Source organism: Emys orbicularis, chromosome 10, assembly GCF_028017835.1.
Source record: "Emys orbicularis isolate rEmyOrb1 chromosome 10, rEmyOrb1.hap1, whole genome shotgun sequence".
Classification (NCBI taxonomy): domain Eukaryota; kingdom Metazoa; phylum Chordata; order Testudines; family Emydidae; genus Emys; species Emys orbicularis.
The window spans coordinates 70,886,024-70,910,386 of NC_088692.1; the positions used below are offsets into that span (position 1 = coordinate 70,886,024).

The 24,363-nt window shown below is 37.4% G+C and overlaps 2 protein-coding genes across 2 annotated transcripts in view; one reads left to right on the forward strand and one right to left on the reverse strand.

The window, feature by feature from the left end:
• FAM227B (family with sequence similarity 227 member B) overlaps positions 1-24,363 on the reverse strand; it is a 169,251-nt gene that overhangs the window by 69,774 nt on the left and 75,114 nt on the right. The window lies entirely within an intron of this gene.
• The window catches only part of FGF7 (fibroblast growth factor 7), a 54,840-nt gene continuing 33,663 nt past the window's right edge, over positions 3,187-24,363 (forward strand). The window contains exon 1 of the mRNA XM_065412145.1: positions 3,187-3,472. Coding sequence (XP_065268217.1) covers positions 3,187-3,472 — 286 coding nt within the window. The remainder of the gene's footprint in view (positions 3,473-24,363) is intronic.

Genomic DNA, 24,363 nt, shown 5'->3' on the forward strand with positions numbered 1-24,363 from the left:
TTGAAAGGTGAACTATACCGAAAGCCACTTCTTAAAGTGTCCAATGGAGGCATTATGTTCCAGGCACTGTAGAGCAGGACAAGTGCATGCCACTGGGTCTCTCTTGAAGGCATCAAAACATGAGGTTGGGCATTTGGGGACAGCATATGATAGGGTGAATTGGAATTATGATAATCTAAGCTTCAGGGACCTTTCCTGAATCTGGGCTGTGGGTGTAAAAAAGAATTTCACACTCACCATGATTTTGAATGGGTTTCACACAATAGTAGGGACTAACTATTCAGAAATCTTGGGTGACTGAAGGTATTTTGCACCTTTTTTACTTCCTCCCTCAATGCACCAAAATAAGCAGTTATGTATTAATCCATAAACGAAGTTACTGCATGATTATTAAATAATTGTTCAAAACTATAGTGAGTCAGTTTGTCACTCCATTTCATGTTTGGTCCTCTCTCTTGCTGTCCCTTCTGTGCTGGAGTCTCTGGTGCAGATCTGATGTTCCTACATGGGTCTCCATTGCCTCCTCATGTTACTTGTAACAATTATGAAAATAATCTTTTAAGAGAATGAGAAAATATCTAATTTTCCTTCATGATTATGGCCATATTTGCATGTAAATCATTGTTCTTTCAGGTAACAATGATGATAAAATAGAATTCCTGGGGTCCTACTCTCCCTCCGCAGGATTTGAGTAAATCTCATTGACTTCAAGTGAACACAGAGAGAGTAGCAAATGGGAAGTGCTCCTAGGGAGCTCTGAAAGGAGAGGTTGAAGTATCTGAACTTTGAGAAGGGAAGTTACTCATATCCTCTGAGTTTGTGTGTGGGTTGGAAGGATGGGAGGGCAGGAGGGGTGAAATAGGGTCCCCTGGTGTCACACACTTGTGAGTGATAAACACAGGAACACTCCAAACTAAGTCCTGAATCATTAAACCCTCCTCACCACTAGGTGGCAAACACGTACCCTTAATGTTCCTAATGGCTATTAACTAGCTCAACAGTTCTTTTCAATCAAGTTAAAGAATTCAATACACTAAATAATTATTCCCCACCTCTCCTGGGAAAGGTTGTGGATCAGGGTAAGCATGACTATGTTACAATTACAATACTATTTTCAGAGACCTACAGATACAAGTAATTTTCTCTTTACAACAGTGCATTACAAGATTTCCCCATTCCTGTTTACTAAAATCTTACAGAGATGTCTCTGTAAGATAAGAATAGAATTCATATTAAACAGGATAAAAAGGCACTGCTGTACTCAGTGGAATCCAGAGTTTCAATATGTTTTTATAATAGCTGGATTTCACCAAAAGCACGACAAGATTTTAAGGATGACACGGAGCAGAGTTTGGGCAGTAGACTGATGACAAAAGTTGGAAATAAATATGTAGAAACAGCATGGTAATACGTAGCTGTTATATTTGCCTCCCCAAAACTTAAGCCAACAGATCATCCATCCAACAGTGTGCTAATATGGATAACATCTGTACTACTGCAACTTTTAATTCTCATGCTGCAATTTCTAGGAAGTATTCATGGGGGAAATGTTGAATATCATTCCTTATTATATTTTTCTCGGATGCTGAAAAAGGTCTAGACTGAACACAATGTTTAGAACATACATTGTGGTTTGTCCATAACAGCCATTTAAATAAGAACCCTCTGGATTTTGTATACAATTGTTCCTCATTTACTAGTCTACAATACAAAAACATGATACACAGTCCATAATAGACACCATGCCTACCACCCACACTAAGTAATGCACTTGGGTATTTCAGCTATTTAAAGGGAAGGATAGTAAGCAAAGTATGTACCCATCAATCTGTGTAAAAGATTTGGAGGAGAAATGAGGTGTGTGTGTTTTTGTTCCTAAGGAAAAGGGAATACTGAACTAAATCAAAGAACAGAAACGCTTTAACTGACATGAAAAGTAATTTTATCCAGTGATCACAGAAATCTGTTTCTGGAAAGTAGGTACATACTTGGAGATTTAAAGCATAAACTATGTTTATAGCTCCCTCTGATGACCATTGGACACTACACAACATAAGTCTTCTTTTATTTTTGTTCATGCATTCAACTGACAGCTGACTGGTTAAATTCTAATTGCTTCCAAGTGAGGTCAGCAAAGGTATTTATCGAAAAGGACTGAACAACAGGCTCAACACACACACGCACGCGCACGCACAAGCGCATACACACACCACCACTCTTGCGTGTTGATTTATGGAAACAATTATAATTCTGCTGAAGTCTTTCTGAGCTGAGAAAGTTTGTAGCTACAGTAGAGAGTCTCATGTTGCAAAAGGCAGACAACAGAAATGGAATACTTGTGTATCCAGCTGTTATCAACAGAAACAAGTAAGTTATCGGTCCCTGATGTATGTTAGAAATAAGCTTCTTGACATTTTCTTTAAAAAAAAAAAATCTACAAGTAACTGAACTAGGTATGTATAAAAATACAGTCCCACAAATATCTGGTCTGTCCTGACATTTAAACTAGAGAAGTGCAGACAGCCCTTTAGGAAGAATGTGGCTAACTGTAAAGGTATAGGCATGAAGTAATGAAATGTAAGAGATGCAATAGCATTTTACTATGTATGAGTTTTGTAACTCAGCTGAATCAACAGCTTATTTGAAAGACTTATTTCTGAGCTACACAAGGAATTGTACATAGTTCAAATGTGTGCTGCTGTCAAGAGCTTGTTGTAAGATATATCTTGTGTGCGCGCTCATGTATGTTTCTTAAAGAAGTTAAGTCACTGTATAAAGTTAGAAGATGTTTTGCTATGCTACAGTACTCATGCAGCATATATTATAGTCGCACACACGTAACAATTGAACATAAAATTTATCCATGACACTTTTCTCATAGATCTTTTACTTTCAGTGCAAGCAGCAAATTCAAGTAGTACAGAAGGTCATGACAGCCAAGGTTATTATAACCTGTTTCTTTAAAGGATATCCTGACTGAAAAGATATTTAAGGAGCTATCCTGTTTCAACATCAGTAACTATTAAGGAATAAGGATCAGAATTCTGGAAGAGGAAGCAATCTCAATTAAATCAATCTACAACTCGCTGTAAAGACAGAAGGCAGGTCAATGACCTAGGAGCAACGATCTACTTGAGATTTAATTTTCATTATGTTGTTCATGAACACCCAGAACACCGCACTATAATGCACAAATGGATACTGACATGGATCCTGCCAACTTTGCTCTACAGATCATATTTTTACATTATCTTTCTAGTGGGCACTATATCTTTAGCTTGCAATGACATGACTCCAGAGCAAATGGCTACAAATGTGAACTGTTCCAGCCCTGAGCGACATACCAGAAGCTATGATTATATGGAGGGGGGGGATGTAAGAGTGAGAAGACTTTTCTGTCGAACTCAGTGGTATATGAGGATTGATAAACGAGGCAAAATAAAAGGGACACGAGAAGCAAACAACAACTACAGTAAGTGATGTCTCTGCTTTTGAAATTTGTACTGAAAGATTTTAAAATTTATGCATTGTTGGCTTTTTATCCCTTCATTTATGATGCTTTCACAATAATTTTGTATAGCGCTATAACCATTCTATTAGACATGTTTTCCAATTAATCATACAGCAGGACATTTGGTATTGATTTTGAAATGCGTCACTTTAAATAATACGTTACCAGTATGTTGTAGATCTAATGTATTAGTTACAGCTGGTAACTATTAGCAAACAGAGCGCCTATTTTAACAAGTGAATTAAGGTTGTACATCTGAAAATATATAACCACAAACTCTATGCCCATAAAGTACTTATGAAACGTTAAACCACATTTATGTAGGATGCAAACAACCTACAAGCTCAGTATGTGTGATTGAACAATTAAAATATATTCAATATTAGAAAATTCAATGGAAAGTATTATGAAAATTGCCTTGCAAAACCATTTGCACAATTTGCCAGGCTAGGAATAAAACCTATTATTGCTTCTACAGCTCATTATTACTAGGATAATGAAAAAATATTCTCCTCTCTCACTTCCAAAAAGATCAATCACCCAGAGAGGGTGGACATGTAAAATTATACTAAATATACTTTTAGCATGGACTAAGCGTGTTTGATAGTAATCCTGATCCACCTATATCAATATTTAAAATGATTTTCATATACAACTATTTTAAGATATTATGTTTGCACGCACTGATTTTACCCATTTGACAATTTGTGTACAGAATTGTAAATTTAGGCAAATACCACATCTACTTCAAGAAAATTGGTGCATAATTTATTTAAGACAGAAGAAAAATACAGAGAATTATACATTGTAGCACTTAAAATGAGAATAAGTACAAAATTATTATTGCTTTAAAGTGTCAGAGGTATATGTTGGTCTAGTGAACAGTGTTTATTAAACAACAAATTTCTGTCCTGTGATGCTTTTAAATGTTATTCTATTATTTTCCATATAAATTAGGAAGCATTATAGAACAGCAAAAAAAAAAAAAATCAATGTGCGAGAGATGGTAATATTAGTCATTTTTCAGTTGAAAATTTACTTTTTTTTCCCGAACAAATTCTTATTCTTTTCAAGTATTGTACTGCATCATATTTACTTCATGATTATAACTAGCATCAGGCATCTTACATAACTCAAAGTTCTCTTTGCAATTTTTACTGTTTCTTTTTAAAATTTGTTTTTATACCAGTCTCCTTTTTTTCTACAGTCTATTACATCATGTATAACCATATGGCTTGGGAAATGTAAAACATCAGTTTATTGGCTATGGGCCAAATCCAGTGATTTTTTTTTAGTTGGTTTTTACTCAGGCAACCTCTCATTGACTTCCAGTGGGACATTGCCAGAGTAAAGACCACAGAACTATATCTACAAGTGAAATCCTGGCTCCCTGACTTCAATCAGGCCAGGATTTCATCCTAACTGTTTCTACATAAAAAGTCTTCTGATTTTTTTTGCAACACTAATGCATACTACAATCATATTTTATCTGTTTATTACTTCTATACTGTCTCTCTAGATGAGTTTATAGCATCACATTGCCGAATAATTATGAAAATTTGCTTTTCATTATACCATGCTCTTTAACCAATATGTTGGTTCATAATTTAACATTATTTCAAATTCAAGTAAAGGCTCTTAATCTGTGATTCCATGTTTTTGCTGCATAGTAATGATTTTAATAAGTGTTTATTTTAGGATTCAATTACTACTATCTAGGTTTTTAGTTAAATGTAGCATATTTGCCTCAAAGTTTGGGGTTTTTTGGCAACAAAATCCTCAATACTTTATCTACTAAATCAGGAATGCGATAAGGAGATGTCTCTGCCACATGTAATTTTACGCACAGAAAGGCGGGAGGTATCCCAGCATATTACATTTAATCTGCTTGCTGTACTTCATCTACTGCACATACTAGGAGATAATTACTTTAGTGCTTTTGCTGGATAAGCAGAATAGAGAAAACAATACACAGATAGAGGGCACGGGAGAAATCAATTTAGCAATGGTAACAGGGTAGTATTTTCAGAGGACCTCCTGTGTATTATCAAATCAAAATATAAATCAGAAGAAACTCACTTTATTTCCTCTTGATTTAATTCAGATGCCTACAGTTTGGGGTTTTTTTTGTGGGGGGGAGGCATACCCTCAGTGCAAATGAACATGAAAGAAATCTTTCTGAAGATGTGTTTATGGCCATATACTAAACACATTTCCAGTCTGTGTTCAGATATGAAAAAGATTGGACTAATTTGCTTTCCCCAGCCAAATTTTATTTTTACAGCAGTAAACTCAAACACCTCTTATTTTTACCTAACTTGTCTTTAAAATTATATCTATTACCTAAATGGACAAATCCACGTGTGTAAACTTCAATCGTCTCTGTTAGGTGACTCACTAGTTTGCAATGCTCAGTGCTGGAAGTGGTAAACCAGACCATTCATTTTCTCTGCATGGATGATACCCCAAAAGAGTTACATCAGAGTCAACCAGCTTCTGTGGCTGTCAATGATTCAGTTGCTGCTCTGAAAAATGTCTTCATATTCTATGCTGCCAGCCCCACTGTATAATCTTAGAACAATGCAAAAATATTTCTCTACATTTGAAAGAGGAAACCCCAACTTTCTCCCATAAGAAATAGAAATGCTGATGTAAAAACACTGTGGTTTCCTGTATCCTGAATGTAGGAGAGAATCTAAGCTAGAACCTGTCATAAAGCCACAGATGTAGAAGAGAAACCCAACACCCCTCTATCTGCTGGTTCACTATCAGACGCATGCGATAAACTCAGATTCAAGTAGGGAAATCTCATTGTAAATATTTAAGTGTTAATGTATTTTAAGTGTTAATGAAAGATGCCAGATTGACAGTCTTGCAGACAGAAATCAACACTTTATCCATATAGCATATATGTATTGTACAACATGGACAATAGGCAAAGCTTCCTCACAGGGAGGGAGGGATAGCTTCCAGGGGGGAGGGATAGCTCAGTGGTTTGAGCATTGGCCTGCTAAACCCAGGGTTGTGAGTTCAATCCTTGAGGGGGCCACTTAGGGATCTGGGGCAAAATCAGTACTTGGTCCTGCTAGTGAAGGCAGGGGGCTGGACTCGATGACCTTTCAAGGTCCCTTCCAGTTCTAGGAGATAGGATATCTCCATTTAAAAAAAAAAAAAAATCTGACAAAAATAACCCCACTCTTCAGGCTCAAAGTTGAAGTGCAGAGTAAGAGCCAAGAGCCTCTCACTAGAACACTAAAATAATCATCAAGAGACAGATGTGAGGCAGAAGCCTCAGCCCTTCAGAATATTTAATTTCAGTTTTGCTTTCAACACCCATTTACTGTACTTTGCCCAAGTTTGCTTCTCCTAGTCAACAGTCAAACATTTCTCTCAGTTAATTTCAGAGAGAAACTGGCACATGAAATACAGACTGAGGAGGTATTCCTGTCTCAGTAATAGAATGAGGCCAAGCAAGTGGAGCAGAGAGGTGAGGGATAGATCTCTTAGGCCAGGTCTACACTACCGCGGTAGTTCGACGGCTGGCAATCGAAGTTCCGGGTTCGATTTATCGCGTCTGGTCTGGACGCGATAAATCGATCCCGGAAGCGCTCGCCGTCGACTGCGGTACTCCAGCTCGGCGAGAGGAGTACCGCGGAGTCGACGGGGAGCCTGCCTGCCGCGTGTGGACCGCGTCTGAACCGCGGTAAGTTCGAACTAAGGTATGTCGACTTCAGCTACGTTATTCACGTAGCTGAAGTTGCGTACCTTAATTCGAATTTCGGGGTTAGTGTAGACCAGGCCTTAGTGATCAATTGCTACCTTTTGAAATAAATTTAGCTTCCCCTTATTACTGCTTGATCTTCCCATCATTTCAATTCTAATTATGGAAGTCTTGCAGATGTATTAGTTTTTGTGCAAAACTGAGTCAAAATAAGCTCTGTTTTTGACTTCCATCTGAAAGGATTTACAAGTAAGACTGGATGACGCTCTAGGAATTTACATGCTCTGTTGGTCTTGAAGTTTCATTCTGAGGACAAATGGCTTCTTAACTATTGCAAAAGCCTCCCCAGAATCTTGAATCATAACCATTTAAAAAAGTGAGAGAGTTTTTAGATGTGAATTTCCAGTATCAAGCCACCTCTCAAACCAGGAAGTACCTTGTCCCCCACCCCCATTCTGTTTTGGATGAGGCCAAAATTCCTCCAAGAAATGAGGTTCTAATGAGATCTTAGCACAAAAAGCAGAAATGTCACACACAAACTTAGCTTTGTGAGACTTCTACTGTTTTGGACAAAATCTTATAAGAACATTACACAAGATTCAGCATCATTAATCAAACCTTAACTCTAGCCCATATTGAACCTCAAACCTGAAACCTCACCTCCTCCAACTCTAAACCCCACCACACTGAAAATTAACAAATTTAATCTAGAAGTGGACCAAACTGCTACATACTGTATACCCACATGCACAAAAAGCCAACATGATTGCATTGTTAACACAACTGCCCTGCACCTTTAGGCAGGGGTGGGGTGTTTGGCTGGCTGGCCGAATGAAGGGAACAGTGCTTTATGGCTGGGGGGAGGAGATGAAAACTGCTGAAAAGCGTCAGCGTGGTTGCTGACTCATCCCCTAGGAATGCAAGATTTAAAAGGGGCAGCTCTGCACCTGAAGCCTCCCTTTTACACAGAGCAGGCTGAAGCAGGACCCACCCTCCTTCCCCTTTAGGTGGTAAAATACCAGATTTGGTCAAGACCTGCTGTGGGCATTACGCTAGCCCCCTCTTTATTAGGGGGGCTGGGACGGAATTTTTCACTTACCACCATAAGGCTTGGGTACAGTTGGGGGTTTTTTTGGCTTCCCCACAGCAGGTTCAGGAAGGGCTCTGTTCATGCATGGCATGAAGGGCGGTAGGCTATATGTCGCAACTCATTATTTAAGTGTAAGGCAGAGGTCCAGTGCAGGTGCTCCATAGGAAAAGTGTACAGTGACCAGATAAATGGCTTGGAAAAGGACTTAAAAAGACATGTTCGCTAAAGGAACGAATGGGGGTGGTTGGGGAGTCCTATGATTGGTACGGTAAGGAGCCAACCCCCCATTTTTATAGCCCACCTTAACCTTCCTACGAGGGGTGGTGGATGGTAAGGTTCCAGCAATGGATTTGCTGGAGGACCTGGATGGAAAAAAAGAGGGGGAGCTGGTAAAAAGCCCCCAGGTAATTACAGAACAAATACGGGGTTACCGGCACTGTACACTTTTATCTGCTGGGCAGTCGCAGATATCTAATAATAAAGTTGAGGCCTGATTAAACCCATGTCAAATGTCTCCTGTCCTTCTTTCGGTATAGCCAGACAATAGAATAAAACTATATAAACTGGTATGCAATGCCAAGAATGGAAACTCGGGTTTAATTGGGTTCCAGCAAATGTGATACAAAAGACATACAAGGCTGAACCATCTTGTAATATCTCCTGCTGATCTGTAGACATATCCTAGATTTAGTATAGAAAAGGCATAGATTATAATCCAAAGTATAAAAATAGAATGACTGTATCTAAGGAAACAACAACCAGAAAACACCATGATTGCCAGGTAATTTTATCCTTAATCTAGATCAGATTTTGAACTACCTTTCTCACTGGCAAATGCTTATTCACCTAAGTCATATTGAGCCAAACTGCTCACTATTTTGAATAAGAGGTTAAGAGTTTGGCACTCCATCATATCCTGTCTCACCTCAAAACATTCTTGAAAGTGGAGGAGATTGTATCTGTTCCACTTGGGAGAGTTTACAATCTCTCTTAATGAACAAATTCCAGAACCAGTCTACCTATAAAAAATTAAAAATTTAACTTGAAATGTTTCTTTAAAAATGTACAAATTGTTGTTTCTCCTTTAAATCAATAGGTAAAGTACTTCCTTCCACAAAGAAGTGGAAGCGTCTTTGAATTAAATTTTATTACTGCTAGGGTGGATTAAAAAAAAAATCTTTATTTTTACATGGTTGTATGACTCTGGAACTTAGAGTAAACAACCTAGAGTTTTCTTGTAAGATCTGGAGCCTTTCATATGATAAAGTTAGAGCTGGTCAAAAATGAAAACCCAATTTTGCAAACTAATTTCAAAATTTTGATATTTTCATTTTTTCATTTTGATGTGTTCAAAATTGACCCATTTTTTCACTTTTTAAAAAATTGTATTGAATTTAAAAATACTTATAGAATATATTACTGATAAGGTTAACAAAATGGCCATCAATTTCTTTTCCCAAGAACTTTGCTAGTAAATCTAAAAAAAAAAAACATGTTGATGACATATTTGATAATCTCTGATAACCTTTTTGACAAAAAAAAATAAGGCACAACATTTCTGGCAAAAAAAAATTCATAATGTCAGTATTTAACAAAAATTATTTTTGATGAAGACTTTTTTTTTTTATAAATACTCTTTCCTTTGAAAAGTTTTGACTAGCTCTAATGAAAGAACAGGAAAAATGAAAGTATTTGTTCTAAAGAGCAAGTTTCTCCTATTCTCCAGTTTGCCCGAACAACCTATCCTTTAAAAATGTCCTATGTAAACTGAAGCTGATTTATGCAGATTTAATACGACAGCCCAGCCATGATCTCTGATGAAAGTTCACCCCCTTCTTCTATGTATCCTCCAATTTTCCCCTTTGAAAGAAAACAAATAATTTAAAAAATAGATCTTTTTAATCCATGGATACTGAAATCGCTACAGGAATCAGCATTATTTTAAACAGTAATGATGGTTTTAAATAGTTTATTTTATTTTTTTACTTTAAAATATTAGATGTTAGATCATATGATTGTATGATGATACACATTTTTATTTTGTTATTAAATTTACACATAGTATAAAGATTGGTGAGGATTCATTTCGATATCTAAATATTGGGAAGGTTTATCTTTAAAGGATATTATATTTCAAAGGCAGCATTTCAGAGTCCCTTAGCATATTCCTCTCAACAGCTATGGATAAAATTCATAGTTCCCAAAGGGTATGTGCCTGATTTAATGAAAAACTCAGATGTATACCCTACCCAAATGGGAAATCCATGAGTGCACATTGCAGTTGAAGTTTTGCAAACATTGAAGGTTTAATTGAGATCCAGGGCTCAAAGCATGATAAACTCTAGTTTGAGTTTGACTCAGACTTGAACTCTAATGGTCACTCTTGTAATTTATTACACTGGAGAAAGTGTTTCATATATATAGCAATATTTGGGACCTGTCATATAGACCCCAATTTTCTCTCTAGAGCACTCCTGTAGCTGTGAGCGGACCTAAAGCCAGTAGATCTGGCCATTTGACTATTTATCTTGCCTAAGAAAATCCCAAGTGGAGAAGGACCACTCTAGTGGTTACTACTAAATACTGCTCCCCCCCCCCCACCACTCTCTCTCTCTCTCTCGGCAGCCAGCGAATGGGGGCATAGCCAGTAGAAAACCGATATTGCTGGGGTGCCCCTGCATCCAACTTTTCTCTGGGATCCATTGGCAGCTGGTGCAAGAGACAAGTCTCCATGCTGCTCTAACTTGTTCTGGGACAACTGGTACCTAGCAGCCCCAGGATCATAAAGGTCCCTTAAAGACACTTGAGCGGCATGCTCTTCAGATGGCCTGAGAAATCTGTGCCATAACCTGTGAATTTAGGGCATGAATCTCCACTGCTTTATGCATGGCATGGTCCTTAACACCTGTGCAAAGTGTGTGTAAAATACTACTAAATTAGAATGGTAGCACTTATACTCACTTTGCTCTCATTTTGCACAAGTGTAAATGACCACACAAGGAGCAAGGCTGTGGAGAATCAAAATCCTAGAGATATCTTGACCATGTAACTGCAGTAATAACTGAATCTTTCTGTACTTAATATTGAACTCCATGGCAAGTGATGAGTTTTTAATGACTCCTCAGTGTAGTTTCAGTTGCAGTTGAAGAATATAGATATATATATATTTAAAAGGATAAATGACTTTGCCTCCTCTCAACCTAGCCATATTTGTCAATGTTTACAATCTGTTAAGTTATCTTGGTTCAACATTTCACATTACTGCACTGAGCTCACCTTTTCTAGGAAAATACATGGAATGAAATGACATTTCTCCATTTTGTGGGGGACATGTGGTCTAGTGGCACTGGACTGGGTATCAGGAGGCCTAACATCTATTCCAGTTTTTGCAACTTACTTATTCAGTGACCTTGGGCAAGTAATTTTATCTCTGTTTCTCCATCTGCAAAATGGGGTTTAAAGAACTTTAAGATTATGGATGAAAAGCCCTATCAAAGCTGACAATAAAAGTAGTATTGTTATATGTAGTAAATACCTTTTACTAAAATGACATGTTGAATCAGGAGCTGGAAAAAGCTTAATGAGGCATAATTTACTATCTGGACAGAGGAGTATACAGTTTCAATTGGTATCTCAGTGCAATAAGTATTTTTCCAGATTGCTATATAGAAATTACAGTACTTTGGTAGTCACTTTGATTCCTAATATAGTCTTTGTTGGAAGACATGGGATCTCCTTGTTTGCCACTTCAAACCAGCTGTGTTGTTTGAATTGTTGAAAGTAACATTTTTAGATTTGTAGGGTCTTTGAGTACTCAGTAAAATGGGACTGTGTGATTTATTTATTTTTAACCTTGGAATTCTGTAATATCCCAGACATCTGTAAGTATGTACTCATAATGCTCCATGTTTCAAGATGTATCACATAGTAATATACTATGGAACACTTTCCTCATCACTGCACAATTAATTTAGGCAAGTAAAGAACATTACTTTTCTAGCATGCAACATTGCTTTCTTGCATAATTGACCATCTATGACTATATTTGGGAGCTGAACTTCAGCTGTCTATATTAACCGTTGACTTTATTGTTCATTTTGACTTCTGGATACAAGCTGATGGAAGTGTCATATGAACTGATCAGTAAGTTAGAAAAAAATTAAACAAATGTTAACAGTGAAACTGAGTTTCATACAGCAAGAGCACAATAGAGGTTAACAATTATAGCTGCTGTATTGTCAGACTACAAGTTTCATAATGCATTACATCATTTGTATGCATGGAAAAAGTTGTGTGTAACAATTGGTGTTGAAAAGCTGGAAATGGATATTCACAGATGTGGCTGACAACCGCACGCATAATACACAGAGGCAGTAAAAATACTGTTGCAATCAATATGCCTTATTGACATGTTATGCATTTAGCTTGTGAAACAAAGGACAAGGTGAAGTTGAATTTATAATGGGATTTGTTCACATAACTCCCATGTACTGCTTACTAAATTAACCTAATATTCATAGGATTTATCAACAGAACACCAGGTATTCTAAACGTAACCGTCTAGCTGCTCAGCTAGTGTATGTTTGCCTAGCCTCATTAAAATCAATGGAGCTCTGCCAATTTACCCCATCTGAAGAGCTTTTTATCTTGGGAAATAATATTTTAAATTATTGTCATTAAATTATAGTAGAAAATAACATTTTCAGTATGTTATATTTAGTTTACAGATCAGCATTATAATACAGACATTTGACACAGTATCTCAGCTTCTCACTTTTTCTTGTGGATATTTCTGTAAATTATGATTTTCTGTCTGTGTAAGCATAGCTTCCATTTCAACTGGCTATAATGGGAGCTGTAATTCAATGCTAGGACCCACTGGTGCAGTCCACCTGTGGTAGCAATAGCAGCAGCTGTAGTATAAACTGTGCTCATGCAGGCTAAATAGGGCTAGCCAAAAGACAGGTAAAATTATTGAGTTCTGTCTACACTACAGCTTCCCAGGTTGCTACCACTGACAGTGAAATATGGCTTCCATTTTTACCAGTCTAGGTAAGGTTATAGGATTGGATTTAATTTGCTGTAACTAGCTTTTGCTTTTGGAATGGGAAGCGGGAAAGCATCTGGGTTTTCACTTGACATTCTAAGCTTATTTTAACATTTGTAAGCATAAGCAATTTTTAACTGGATTTAGTAGCTCTGCTATGATTTTCAGAGAATATGGGGATGGTTAAGTAGGCATAATCCTATACTGGGAATTTGACACTTAAGGCTGAAACAATAGGCTGGCATGACAACACAATCCAGACATTTGGTTTAACAAAAAACATGCTATATGATTTTTTTTTTAAGCAGAATATCATCCAAAGGAAATCAGAGTCAGGGTGTTAATAAATCAATGTGTAACCATAAGTGTAAATAAGGATTGTGCCCACTTTCATAACCCTTGTAACCAAAATAATATCTGCTTCAGAGGCAGTAACGATCACCAACTATCCTACTCTCATCAGTTTAATCCAAACTCAGTACATTTCGGTAAACAGACCAGTTAACTTTTTTTGGATCACAAAAAAATCCCCTGCATTGCTACAGGAGCTTTTAAATATTTTTTCATAGAAGAAATTTTCATAAATATGCCTCACTTTACTTCCATTTCTTCCACGTCTAGCTTGCTTTTAAATGTGTTAATAGACACAGGGAGGTGCTGTAGACTTTGAAAAGAAGCTGATCAAACTTCGTCTGTCTTTTTATTCTTGATACATTGAAACTGCATGCATGACACATTTCTAATTATAAGGCAGTGTTCTCAAAAACTACAACTAAATGGGAATTGAGTTTGCACCAATAATCTAACAATTTTAGAACAGTGCATTGATTCCAATTTTTAAAATTTGACATTTAAATATTTAAGTGGCTGTGTACACTACTGTCTGTGGGTAAACCACTGATTACTGGGAATTTGTTAGAGGGGAATTATGCAATTTATTATCTAGGATTGAAATCCTAGGAACAAATTTTCACATGTTACACCGGCCAAATTTACATATGCATCTCTAGTGCTTGTAAAGCCTACAGCTGCTCATGGAAAATAGGATCATTGAGCCCTAAATTGCCTCCTTGTGTTCACAGTTATAAATGATGAATGGGCCAATGTAGGACTTTATGTGCATATCAGTTGTGTGGAAAAGTCAGCACTATCTTTGATCCCTAATGATTGTGTTACAACAATCTTTAAAACTGGTATAATATCAAAGATTGTGTGTCTTTCCTTCGCATGGTCAACAAACTCAGAGGTAATATCTGACATATTAGGTTAAGTGTTTCTCTGTTTTACATTGGCATCCAACAGAATAAGCCACTACACAGGCTTATTAGCTGATCCACAGGGTGATAAGATGGCAAAAGAGGGTGATACTGGCTTAAGAGAAGAGGAGGGCAGGATAGCCAAAGGAGGCATCCCTACTGCCACAAAGTCCTGGTGAAAACAAAAGCCGCACTCTCTGACAGGAGCTCTGAAGGAGGGTGAGCGTGAAAACTGAACCCCACAGAGTGAACATGATGCTGACAGTACTGACTTGTAACTTGGCTAGCAGAAGTGACTCCAACCCCATGCTTGCTTCCTCCTCTCACACTTGCTTGCACTATTCACCGAACCACCCAGCAATTGACACACAGCACACTAGACAATATATAGAGAAAACTCACTCCAGGCCATTTTTGAGTGGTTGAATCTCTATGGTTTATTGGTGGGGCTTAGGTTGATATAGAGGCAGCAGCTGTGTGTACTTTGGCAAATAATGTTTGTTACTATGTATTATCCATTGGCTATGTTTTCTAGCAGAGTGGTTTTCTTCTAAGGGTCACCTGATGAGCAAAGGCACAATTCAGTCTGGTGAGAAAGTCAAATGCAAAACTCTCCACAACATTTAGGCTTCACATGCAAGGGCTGCCACCAGTGCTGGAGAGTAGCATTTCAGCAATGCAGCTTCAGTCAGCAGGTGGGGTCTTCATAGTGGCCTAATAGTTTGGTGAGGAATAGGTAATGAGGAAGGACCATGCATCTGTGATTGTTGGTCTTCATAGCTGAAATGAATTTAACCTCTTTGGAGCCCTCCTGATACTTACTTCACTGACCGCTGAAATAACCTTTAGCAACAGATTGAGTATATCTATGATAAAGTAAATGGGTCCCATGCATACAAGTATTTTATGATTAGCTACCAAAAAAACAAAAAACCCCACAAACGAACAACCAAGCTTGGTGCAACTTCATAGAGCCGCTCCCAAACTAACTGGTTACAAAAGATTTCCCCCACTGAGACAAAGTACAGGTCTGTCTCATCTTACATGTGGGGTTCCGTTCCGCGGTTAGCGCGTAAAGTGAAAACCACGTATAGTCAAAATTACATTGAGTTCAATGGCAGGCAAAATCGCCCGCACTACAGGTACAGTATTAAAATTGTTATTTTTCTCTTTTTGGGGGATTTTTTTTTTTGCCGACCGCGTAAAGCTGAAATCGCGCATGTTAAATGCGCGTAAGATGCGACAGACCTGTATTACAAGACTCCCCTCTTGGAGTGTCCCTTTGCAGCAAGACGCAGCATGACAATGCTCGTCAGTTTCCCCACAACAATCTTCAGCCAAGCTACTTTAAAATATTCAACTCCTTCTGGGGTCAAAAAGGACAAAAATCAACAAAATAAAGGAGCCTGCAGCCCCCTCCCCCAGCTCAGCTTCAGAGCTTCTTTATAAGCAGACTCCCAATAGGCTGTCTCACTGGCAACACCGGTGCTACAATCAACCCAAGCATCCAGATCAGGTCTGTTCTCTTACCAAGGGCATCCAGCAGGTCTTGGTGCTTAGCCAGTTCCTAGCTCAAGCCTGGTTTCTTACCTCATCTTCTCTCCTGCCCAGCCAGGGGACTCTGCCCCACTCAGGCTCACTCTACATTTTCAAGTAGCCCTTTTCAGGCAGTTCACTGCTACTTAGGCTCTACAGAGCCCTTTGCCCACTCTTCTTACAGACAGTTCCCTGCCACAACTTGCTCCTCTGGAGGCTAACTTCTCCCTAAATTGTTAATCCTTAGGGCTTTTTCTCCTCTTTGGCTTATCTGCTACCTCTGTGCTAGCTACAGAACACACACATGCCAGCTCTTTCCTTAAGACTCTAATAGCATGTCCCTAGAATTTCCTACCTGCTGCCTCTTCCTCCTTTTAAGTCCCACACCCTGCACAGGTGTAGCAGGGTGCAGCTAACTGAACAGTTCAACAGGGCTGACTGGCCCAAGGCCTTCTGGCCCTTAAAGGGGCAGGCCACCCTTTTAAATGAAGCCTTTTTTTTAATAGTAGTCCTAATAGAAATTAAGGATCCTGAAAAGAGTAATGCTGGCCAAAATTTCCTCCCTCACTTACCTCCCCCCACCCCCAAAAATAACACACACAAAAATAGGTTGTAATGTCTAATATATCCAAGCTATTGCCAAGCATGCCATATAATGGCTGCTGCATTTACAGTATTAGTGTATTCCTAAAATTGCACTAAGCAATTTAAATAATCTAGAAGACACCTTGAGAATTAAAAGCAAAAAGCTGTGGATAAAATTTAATAAATTGGACTCTGTTCTCAATGATTTGGCTCTCTGCATTATTTTTCCTAGTAAATAATAACTTTCCAACTTTTATTCCACAAAGTATCTCCATCTGTCTTCACATAATTTGGCTTGGAGACGTTTTGTTTACTTTAGTAAATTGTGATCAGTCAGTACAGGTTTATATTGTATTTGATACATCTTGCTGACATTTACTAACTAATAATAATATTTTTACATTCAATATTAAATTTCTTGGGAAAGCCACAAATATAATGACAAAAATTCAGTGTATAAACCTGCCTACTCTGTTTTAGGCAATGAGCCAGTCATTCCCCTCTTTTCCATAAATGGCATTAGATCCAAAGAGAGAACAGAAAAACAAGCAAGAAGAGTTTCTTAACCAGTGTGTCAGAAAGGCATAAAAAGACTCACAAAATCTGAAATTGTTAGCAGGTTTGTTCTTATTCCTGTCACACAATATACTCACACTTTTCTCATCATATGAAAAAATTTGAAGTACTATATCTAGACATTTGAGAAAGGGAAAAATTGAATTTATTTCTGAAGACTTATGTCAAAATATATGATTACAAGAACACTGTTCCAAAGTGGTCAATTCATCCATCTAGTAAATATATCAACATAGCAATTACATTCTGGAATTAAAGTGTAGACACCTGAATATCCAAATTAATACACTGATGCACAAACTACTTGATTGCACATATTTGACTCAAGCTGACATACCTTCATTTTTTTGGCTGTTTCTCTATGTGACTTGAGAAATATATTGGTTGTAGCCATCAGTTTAGAGAGAGTATAATGGCAAATGCAAAAAGAGTTGATAATTATCACACCTTTCTAGGAATTAAGGAAACTATGTAAATTAACACATTTTGCACTCAATTATTGTTTTGTCTTTAATTTGAATAAATCTATTGTATTGTTCTGTTATATTTTGGGGGTATAGTATGAACTACTTAATGTGACAGTTTCTAAAATTACACTTCCATCCAGATTCTAAAGGAACAGGGGGAAAACAGGAAATGTACGTAACGGCTAGGTTGCTGGTTTAAACAAAAAGGTAACATTGGCACTACATGCACCAATCCTAGAATTATCCAGGTGTTTTATGATATGGGGGGTAGGGGGGAAGACTTGAGCTAGTAATCACCTGTGAACAGTGTGGACCTGATCCAGCGAAAGTACTTAAGCATGTGTTTTAAATTCAAGCACATGAGTAGACCCATTGGCTAGAAAATTAAAGTAGAAAATAACCTTGTGAACTGGAAGGAAGGCATATCTTCTCCTGACACATTGGAGAAATTGTTCAAAAACACTTTATCATTGGGACAATATCACCCCCTAACGTTGGCAAAATTTTAATAAACACGAATAGAACATTTCAGGATTAGATCTCCAAGCATTTTACAAATATGAATAAGTATCATTCCCACCACTCATTTCCCCAACCCCTTTTTAATTTTTTTTTTAATTTTTAGAATTTTGAGGTATGGAGGTATTAAGAGGTGCATTTTCAAAAGCACCTAAGGTATTAAGGGGTGCATTTTCATAAGCACCCTTATGCTCCTAAGGATTTAGGAGGATAAATCCATATTCAAAAGTGATTTACTATCTAAGCCTAACTGCAAGTCAATGAGACTTATATGCTCCTAAATCACTTAGGCACTTAAAAAAATATTATCCTAAGTGAGTTGCCCAAGGTTACAGTCTGCAACACGATAAGCAATAGAACTCAAGTCTCTGGCCAGTGATCATATTGTCTCCATAAATTACACAAAACAGATTTTCCTAGGGGCTAGATTAAACTGCATGCCTGATATTTCAACAACAAAAACAATTTTTTATTCATGAATTTATATTATTGGCTCAGTTTTGCTAACTATATCCCCTTTCAGTTTAGGGGTAACCCTGTCCACATATCAGAGGAATTAACAATTACCCTTTCTGCACAAATTACACAGGAAAAGCATAATTTTCCCAAACAACTACATGAACTTTGAGCCTTGGAGGAGTGTCCTCCCCAATACAAAAGATATAGGACAACATACAATACTGTTACCTTCACATAATTGGACATTGTAATTACTGAAGAGTTTGAGGTCATGAATTGTGAAATGATGTATTAGTGATCTCATTCTGAAGAACAATACAACATTCATATGGTTATCCAAATATTTAATATTTTAAGTCTGTTATTTTCACAATGCAGTTACAGGCCCATATTCTCAGTTGAGCCCAGTTTCTCCTCAGCTGGGCAAAGCGGGGATGTAAGCTACAGCTCCCGATCATGTGGCTGATTCTATGCTGATTCTATGCTGGCTCCAGACCCAGCATAGATTTATTTATCCTGCCTTGCTTTCATCCTCAAAAGGCCACCTGCCCGCTGCGGACAGCAGACAACACCTTGATATGCCCTTTGTGCTAGTGGCTTCAGAGAGGGTAATGTAGGAGTCAGCAATGCCAGCTGCATGCCTGCTGCAGTTGCCTCACACTGCTGGGGACACCTGGACAGATTCTAGCCCCTTTGTGCTGTTGGAGTGGCACAAAGGAGCCAGAGAATCTAAGTCACTTCTCAAAAGCATCTCAAACTATCACTGATATTGTTTCATGCTTCTAACAGAGCATGAAACAATACCAGTGATAGTTTGTTTGACTTAAGTAGGCCAAAAGTTGTCATTCTGCATTTAAAAATATTAATCTGATACTACAGCAAGTGCATTTAATACACAATGGGTGACTTTGTCTAACATGCATCTGACGAAGTGGGAATTCACCCACAAAAGCTTATGCTCCAATACATCTGTTAGTCTTAAAGGTGCCACAGGACTCTCTGTTGCTTTTTACAGATCCAGACTAACACGGCTACCCCTCTGATATTTGTCTAACATGAACATTCTTAATAAATGATACACTGAATGCTTCGTATCTGTGAATTATAATGAACATCGAGTGGCAATAAGGGTCGTTTGCACAGTTTTCTTATTATGTATCCTTCTAATCCATGTGTTAGATAACAATCTAATTCCAATAGGATTTATAGTGGATCCAAAGTAATTTGTGACTTCTTTAGTCTCAGAATTTCAGTCATGTAAATTTACTTATGCAATATTACACCCATTTAGAGTAAGTGACTAGATAAATGCTTTTATGTTCAGTCATCAGACAAATGTTCGTATAACATAACAAAGAGTGTGGGTGCATTTAAAAATTTTAATATGCTAATTTAAGAGCTAACAGACTAGCTAAATAAAAGTAAATGACAGGGTTTTCTTCCAAGATTTTAAGATAGGATTTGAGGATAATCAACACATGGTTTCAACATTTACCTGAAAGATGAGAGAAATTCAGAAAAGAATTAAATACATCTTAAATTAATTTCAGTTTGACTTTAGATTAAGTTAAAAATATGGGAGGGGGGGAAGGGAGGCAAAGCTACCAAAGATGATGATGATTAGTGGTAATAATTTAAAATATGGTCCTAAACCCTTTAAGGATAGCCTGCAGGGCTCTACCTGCCCACAGTGCCTGATTCAACTCTCAAAAGAAGGCTTGATCCTCTGCCCTCAAATGCTAATACCAAACTCCAATCAGTACAAATGGAAACAGAGTCTGGCCAAGATGTGCAAATAAGTAATGTCTTTACAAAATGTTAATTTTGTGAAATAACGTCAAACAGAATATGAAAAGAATGAAAGAAAGCAAACAGTACAGTCATGTCAGCATTCCAGAGGACACTATGTGAACCAAATCCAAGAAATAAACAATGAACATAAATAGCTTTTTATTTTAAATGGCTCCAATGCTGTGGGGTTTTTTCTTGAGTTGAGGGTGACATGATACATCACAGCACTACAATACTTACAATTGTTACTTGTTAAAGTACTTCTTTTTAAGTACAAATCTCCATATCAGCTAAACAAAATACCAGATGCTGATATATTATTTAATTTCTGTAGTTATTATGACTTACTGACTCCCTCATTGTTCCTTTAGCTCTTATCAAATATGAGTCATCAATAGTTTATGGGAATATATAATTTACTATATTCACAGTTAGCCCAATAAATATAACCTCTCTTGTGTTAACATATACCTATGTATGTTGACTGTATCTATCTGATCTTCTGCACCAAGTATTTTTAAGACACCCATCACATTCTTATCTGAGTGCAATGTTGAGGAATACTCTGTTTAGGATGGAGTATTTGATATGTACCGTATGCAATATGCAGTCAGGTTTACTTTGACCTGTTTCCCAGCAGAAAATATTTTTACCTCATGACTATTCTTGATGTTAAACAAAATAAAACTGAATTTTACACCCACAGAGAGAGAGACCATAATTGTATTTATTTCTCCGACGTATGGAGAAGCAGCAGCAGATTCCATATATAAAAATGTTTAACTCTTAGCATTCATCATATTTGGACAACTATAAAGAATTGTTATTAGTTGTACAAAGATGTAATTGTTCCAGAAGTACAGCATCCTCTCTTATTTCAGTATAATATTCAAAATTTTGATACTAAATCCTCATATTAAAAATGGCCTCCTGATACAACTATAATGAGCCTGTAATACTCTAAGTGGTTTTATTTTTTAAAGTAATGATATATTACACAGCTGTGGAGGAGTTAAGTTACTGACTAGTGGAAACGTTCTTTAATCCTGAGAACTCATCTTCATCAAGGAAAAGATGGGTGAAATCCTGGCCTCACTGAAGTGAAAGGGAGTTTGCCATTTATTTCAGTGGGACCAGGATTTCACCCAAGCATGTGCGTGAAAACTCTAGGGTACTGCAAGTCCATTCCTCCCCAGTTTAAATGTCATTCCCTAACATGATTAAATGTACATTGGATCTAGGGAAAAGGGAGTTTCCCTTGCCAATCTCCTTTTGATTCTCTTTCAAATGAGAATTATTTCTCTGCAACTTATCCATGTCTCCAACAACAATGTTGCTATCGCTGTTATACTCTCTGTAAAAAGCGACAAAGAGTCCTGTGGCACCTTATAGACTAACAGACGTATTGGAGCATAAGCTTTCGTGGGTGAATACTCACTTCGTCAGATGCATGTCTACTCTCTGTATAGTCTTTAATGAAAAAGTTTTTACCCTCTAACATTTTAAAACTAGAGTAAGCTTCATACATTTGCATCACTAATATGGCTATTACTATTACTACAGACATTTGTATAGTGCTCATAGTAGCATTTGGGTGCACTGAGACACAATAGTTCCCATGTATAATGGCTGTAAACTTTTTTTGTGGTGTAAAGATTAATCTTTTTCTCAGGATTCTTGTCACATGAGTGAGTGACTTGTTTTGTATGACCAGTTTATTTTTGGTCTTGTGGAAGAAAACTATGGGCCAGATCTTCGGGCTTTAATGGAACTCTCTAACTTACATCAGCTGATTATGCTTAAAACATAGGTCCAGATAAACATACAGTGCATCACAGACCTCCTCTAGGGATGTGAGAGCCCTCTGTGAAAAACAGAAATGGGACTCAGGGTCTGGTGTGGAGGGGCTGAGTATCCAGTGTGCAGTGAGTGAGTGGGGGCAGGACAAGAGAGGAACATGGATTGGGTTGGAGGGTTTACAATATGAATATTCTCCAGGCCTTATTACCACTCCATTCACTCTAAAAAAGGGCATATTAATGCCTCTACAGAGTATCTCCAGTATTAGCTTATGCTCTTGGGAAAATAATTTCTTATCCCATTACCTTCTCACTTCCCAGATCTGAGCACTTGGAAGAGGATTTTCTCTTTATGGGCCAAATCCTAATCCCATTTAAACTGAAGTGATTTCAGTAGGACGAGGATTTGGTTCTTAAGGTCCAACACCCTAAAATATAACCAATATACAGTAGAACCTCAGAATTACAAACACCAGAGTTATGAACTGACCAGTCAACCACACATCTCACTTGGAACCAGAAGTATTCAATCAGGTAACAGCAGAAACTTAAAAAAAAAAAAAAAGCAAATACAAATACAGTACAGTACTGTCTTAAATGTAAACTACTAAAACAATAAAGGGAAAGCAGCATATTTCTTCTGCATGGTAAAGTTTCAAAGATGTATTAAGTCAATGTTCAGTTGTAAACACACATTTCAGAGTTACAAACAACTTCCATACCTGAAGTGTTTGTAACTCTAAGGTTGTACTGTATGTGTACATGTGTAGGCTTAATTCCAACAATCTTTAATTGAAACTTTTGAGTTCTACTGTAATAACAATAATAATAATAAAAAAACATTTACTTTGGATGAAAATGCAGTTTGTGTGTACAAGTCTGAATTTCTGTATATAAAAAATATGGCCCCCAAAATTTTGATGTTATAAAATATAATTTCAGCAGGCAGAAATCCAACTATATTTACGTGAAGGTGTTTCTGCAATGAAACATTTGCAACTCATGTGAATACCAGAATATATCCAAAACCATTAAGGCTGTACAACCCCTCACCTCTCTTCCCTATCACACCACACACTTGTTTGCTTATACATTACGTGTGTAGAGATCATTAAAACCTATGACATCAATAGATGCTAAAGGCATGACAAGAATTGTGCCAGTTGTGATAGAGAGGAAATGAGAGGAGAGGGGCATTCCCAAAGCTCCCCAATTTGAAGCTGTACAATACTTAGTACACTATTCAGTGTTAGCTGTTGTCAGAGGAATGTTTTTACCATTTTAAAGAATATAAGCAGAATGCAGTCTTCTGTCTCAATGGCTGATGTGACAGAGTTGATGCCTTTGTGACTATATCAATGCACTATACTGTAAACTACCAAAAAAGTGGCTCATTTATTGTCAGGGATGGGCACATGGGATTCTGCCTACCTGATGATATGGCTGCCGGTGTGGCCATGGATTAAGTTTAAGTCCTTAACAGATTAGTGGCTGATACTTTATAGTACACAGTCATAGTATTCAGATATATTACACGTGAGCTATGAGGTCCAAGGTAATGAACTGTTAGAGCTAATAGTTGATAGGACTAACAAAGGTATTTTCCACATCTTTATTGGGAGCATAAGCTTTCGTGGGTAAGAACCTCACTTCTTCAGATGCAAGACTCCCAATACTTCTGTTAGTCTTAAAGGTGCCACAGGACCCTCTGTTGCTTTTTACAGATTCAGACTAACACGGCTACCCCTCTGATACTTCCACATCTTTGTTTCTGCAGCCTCAAGGCTATGGAATGCCCTCCTTAGTCTGTACTATGTGTAGTACTAGGACCCTCCTTAGTCTGTGGAGAGATGGAAATAGTCTCTTTTAAAGTAAATTTCAAACCACTTTATTTAAGAGGGCTGTGTTATGGCATATTGATTTTATTAATGGTTTTGATTTATTTTAATTGTCGTAATGGTAAGTTTTCTTGAAAAATGTGTGATACACCTTTGAATTGTGCTCCT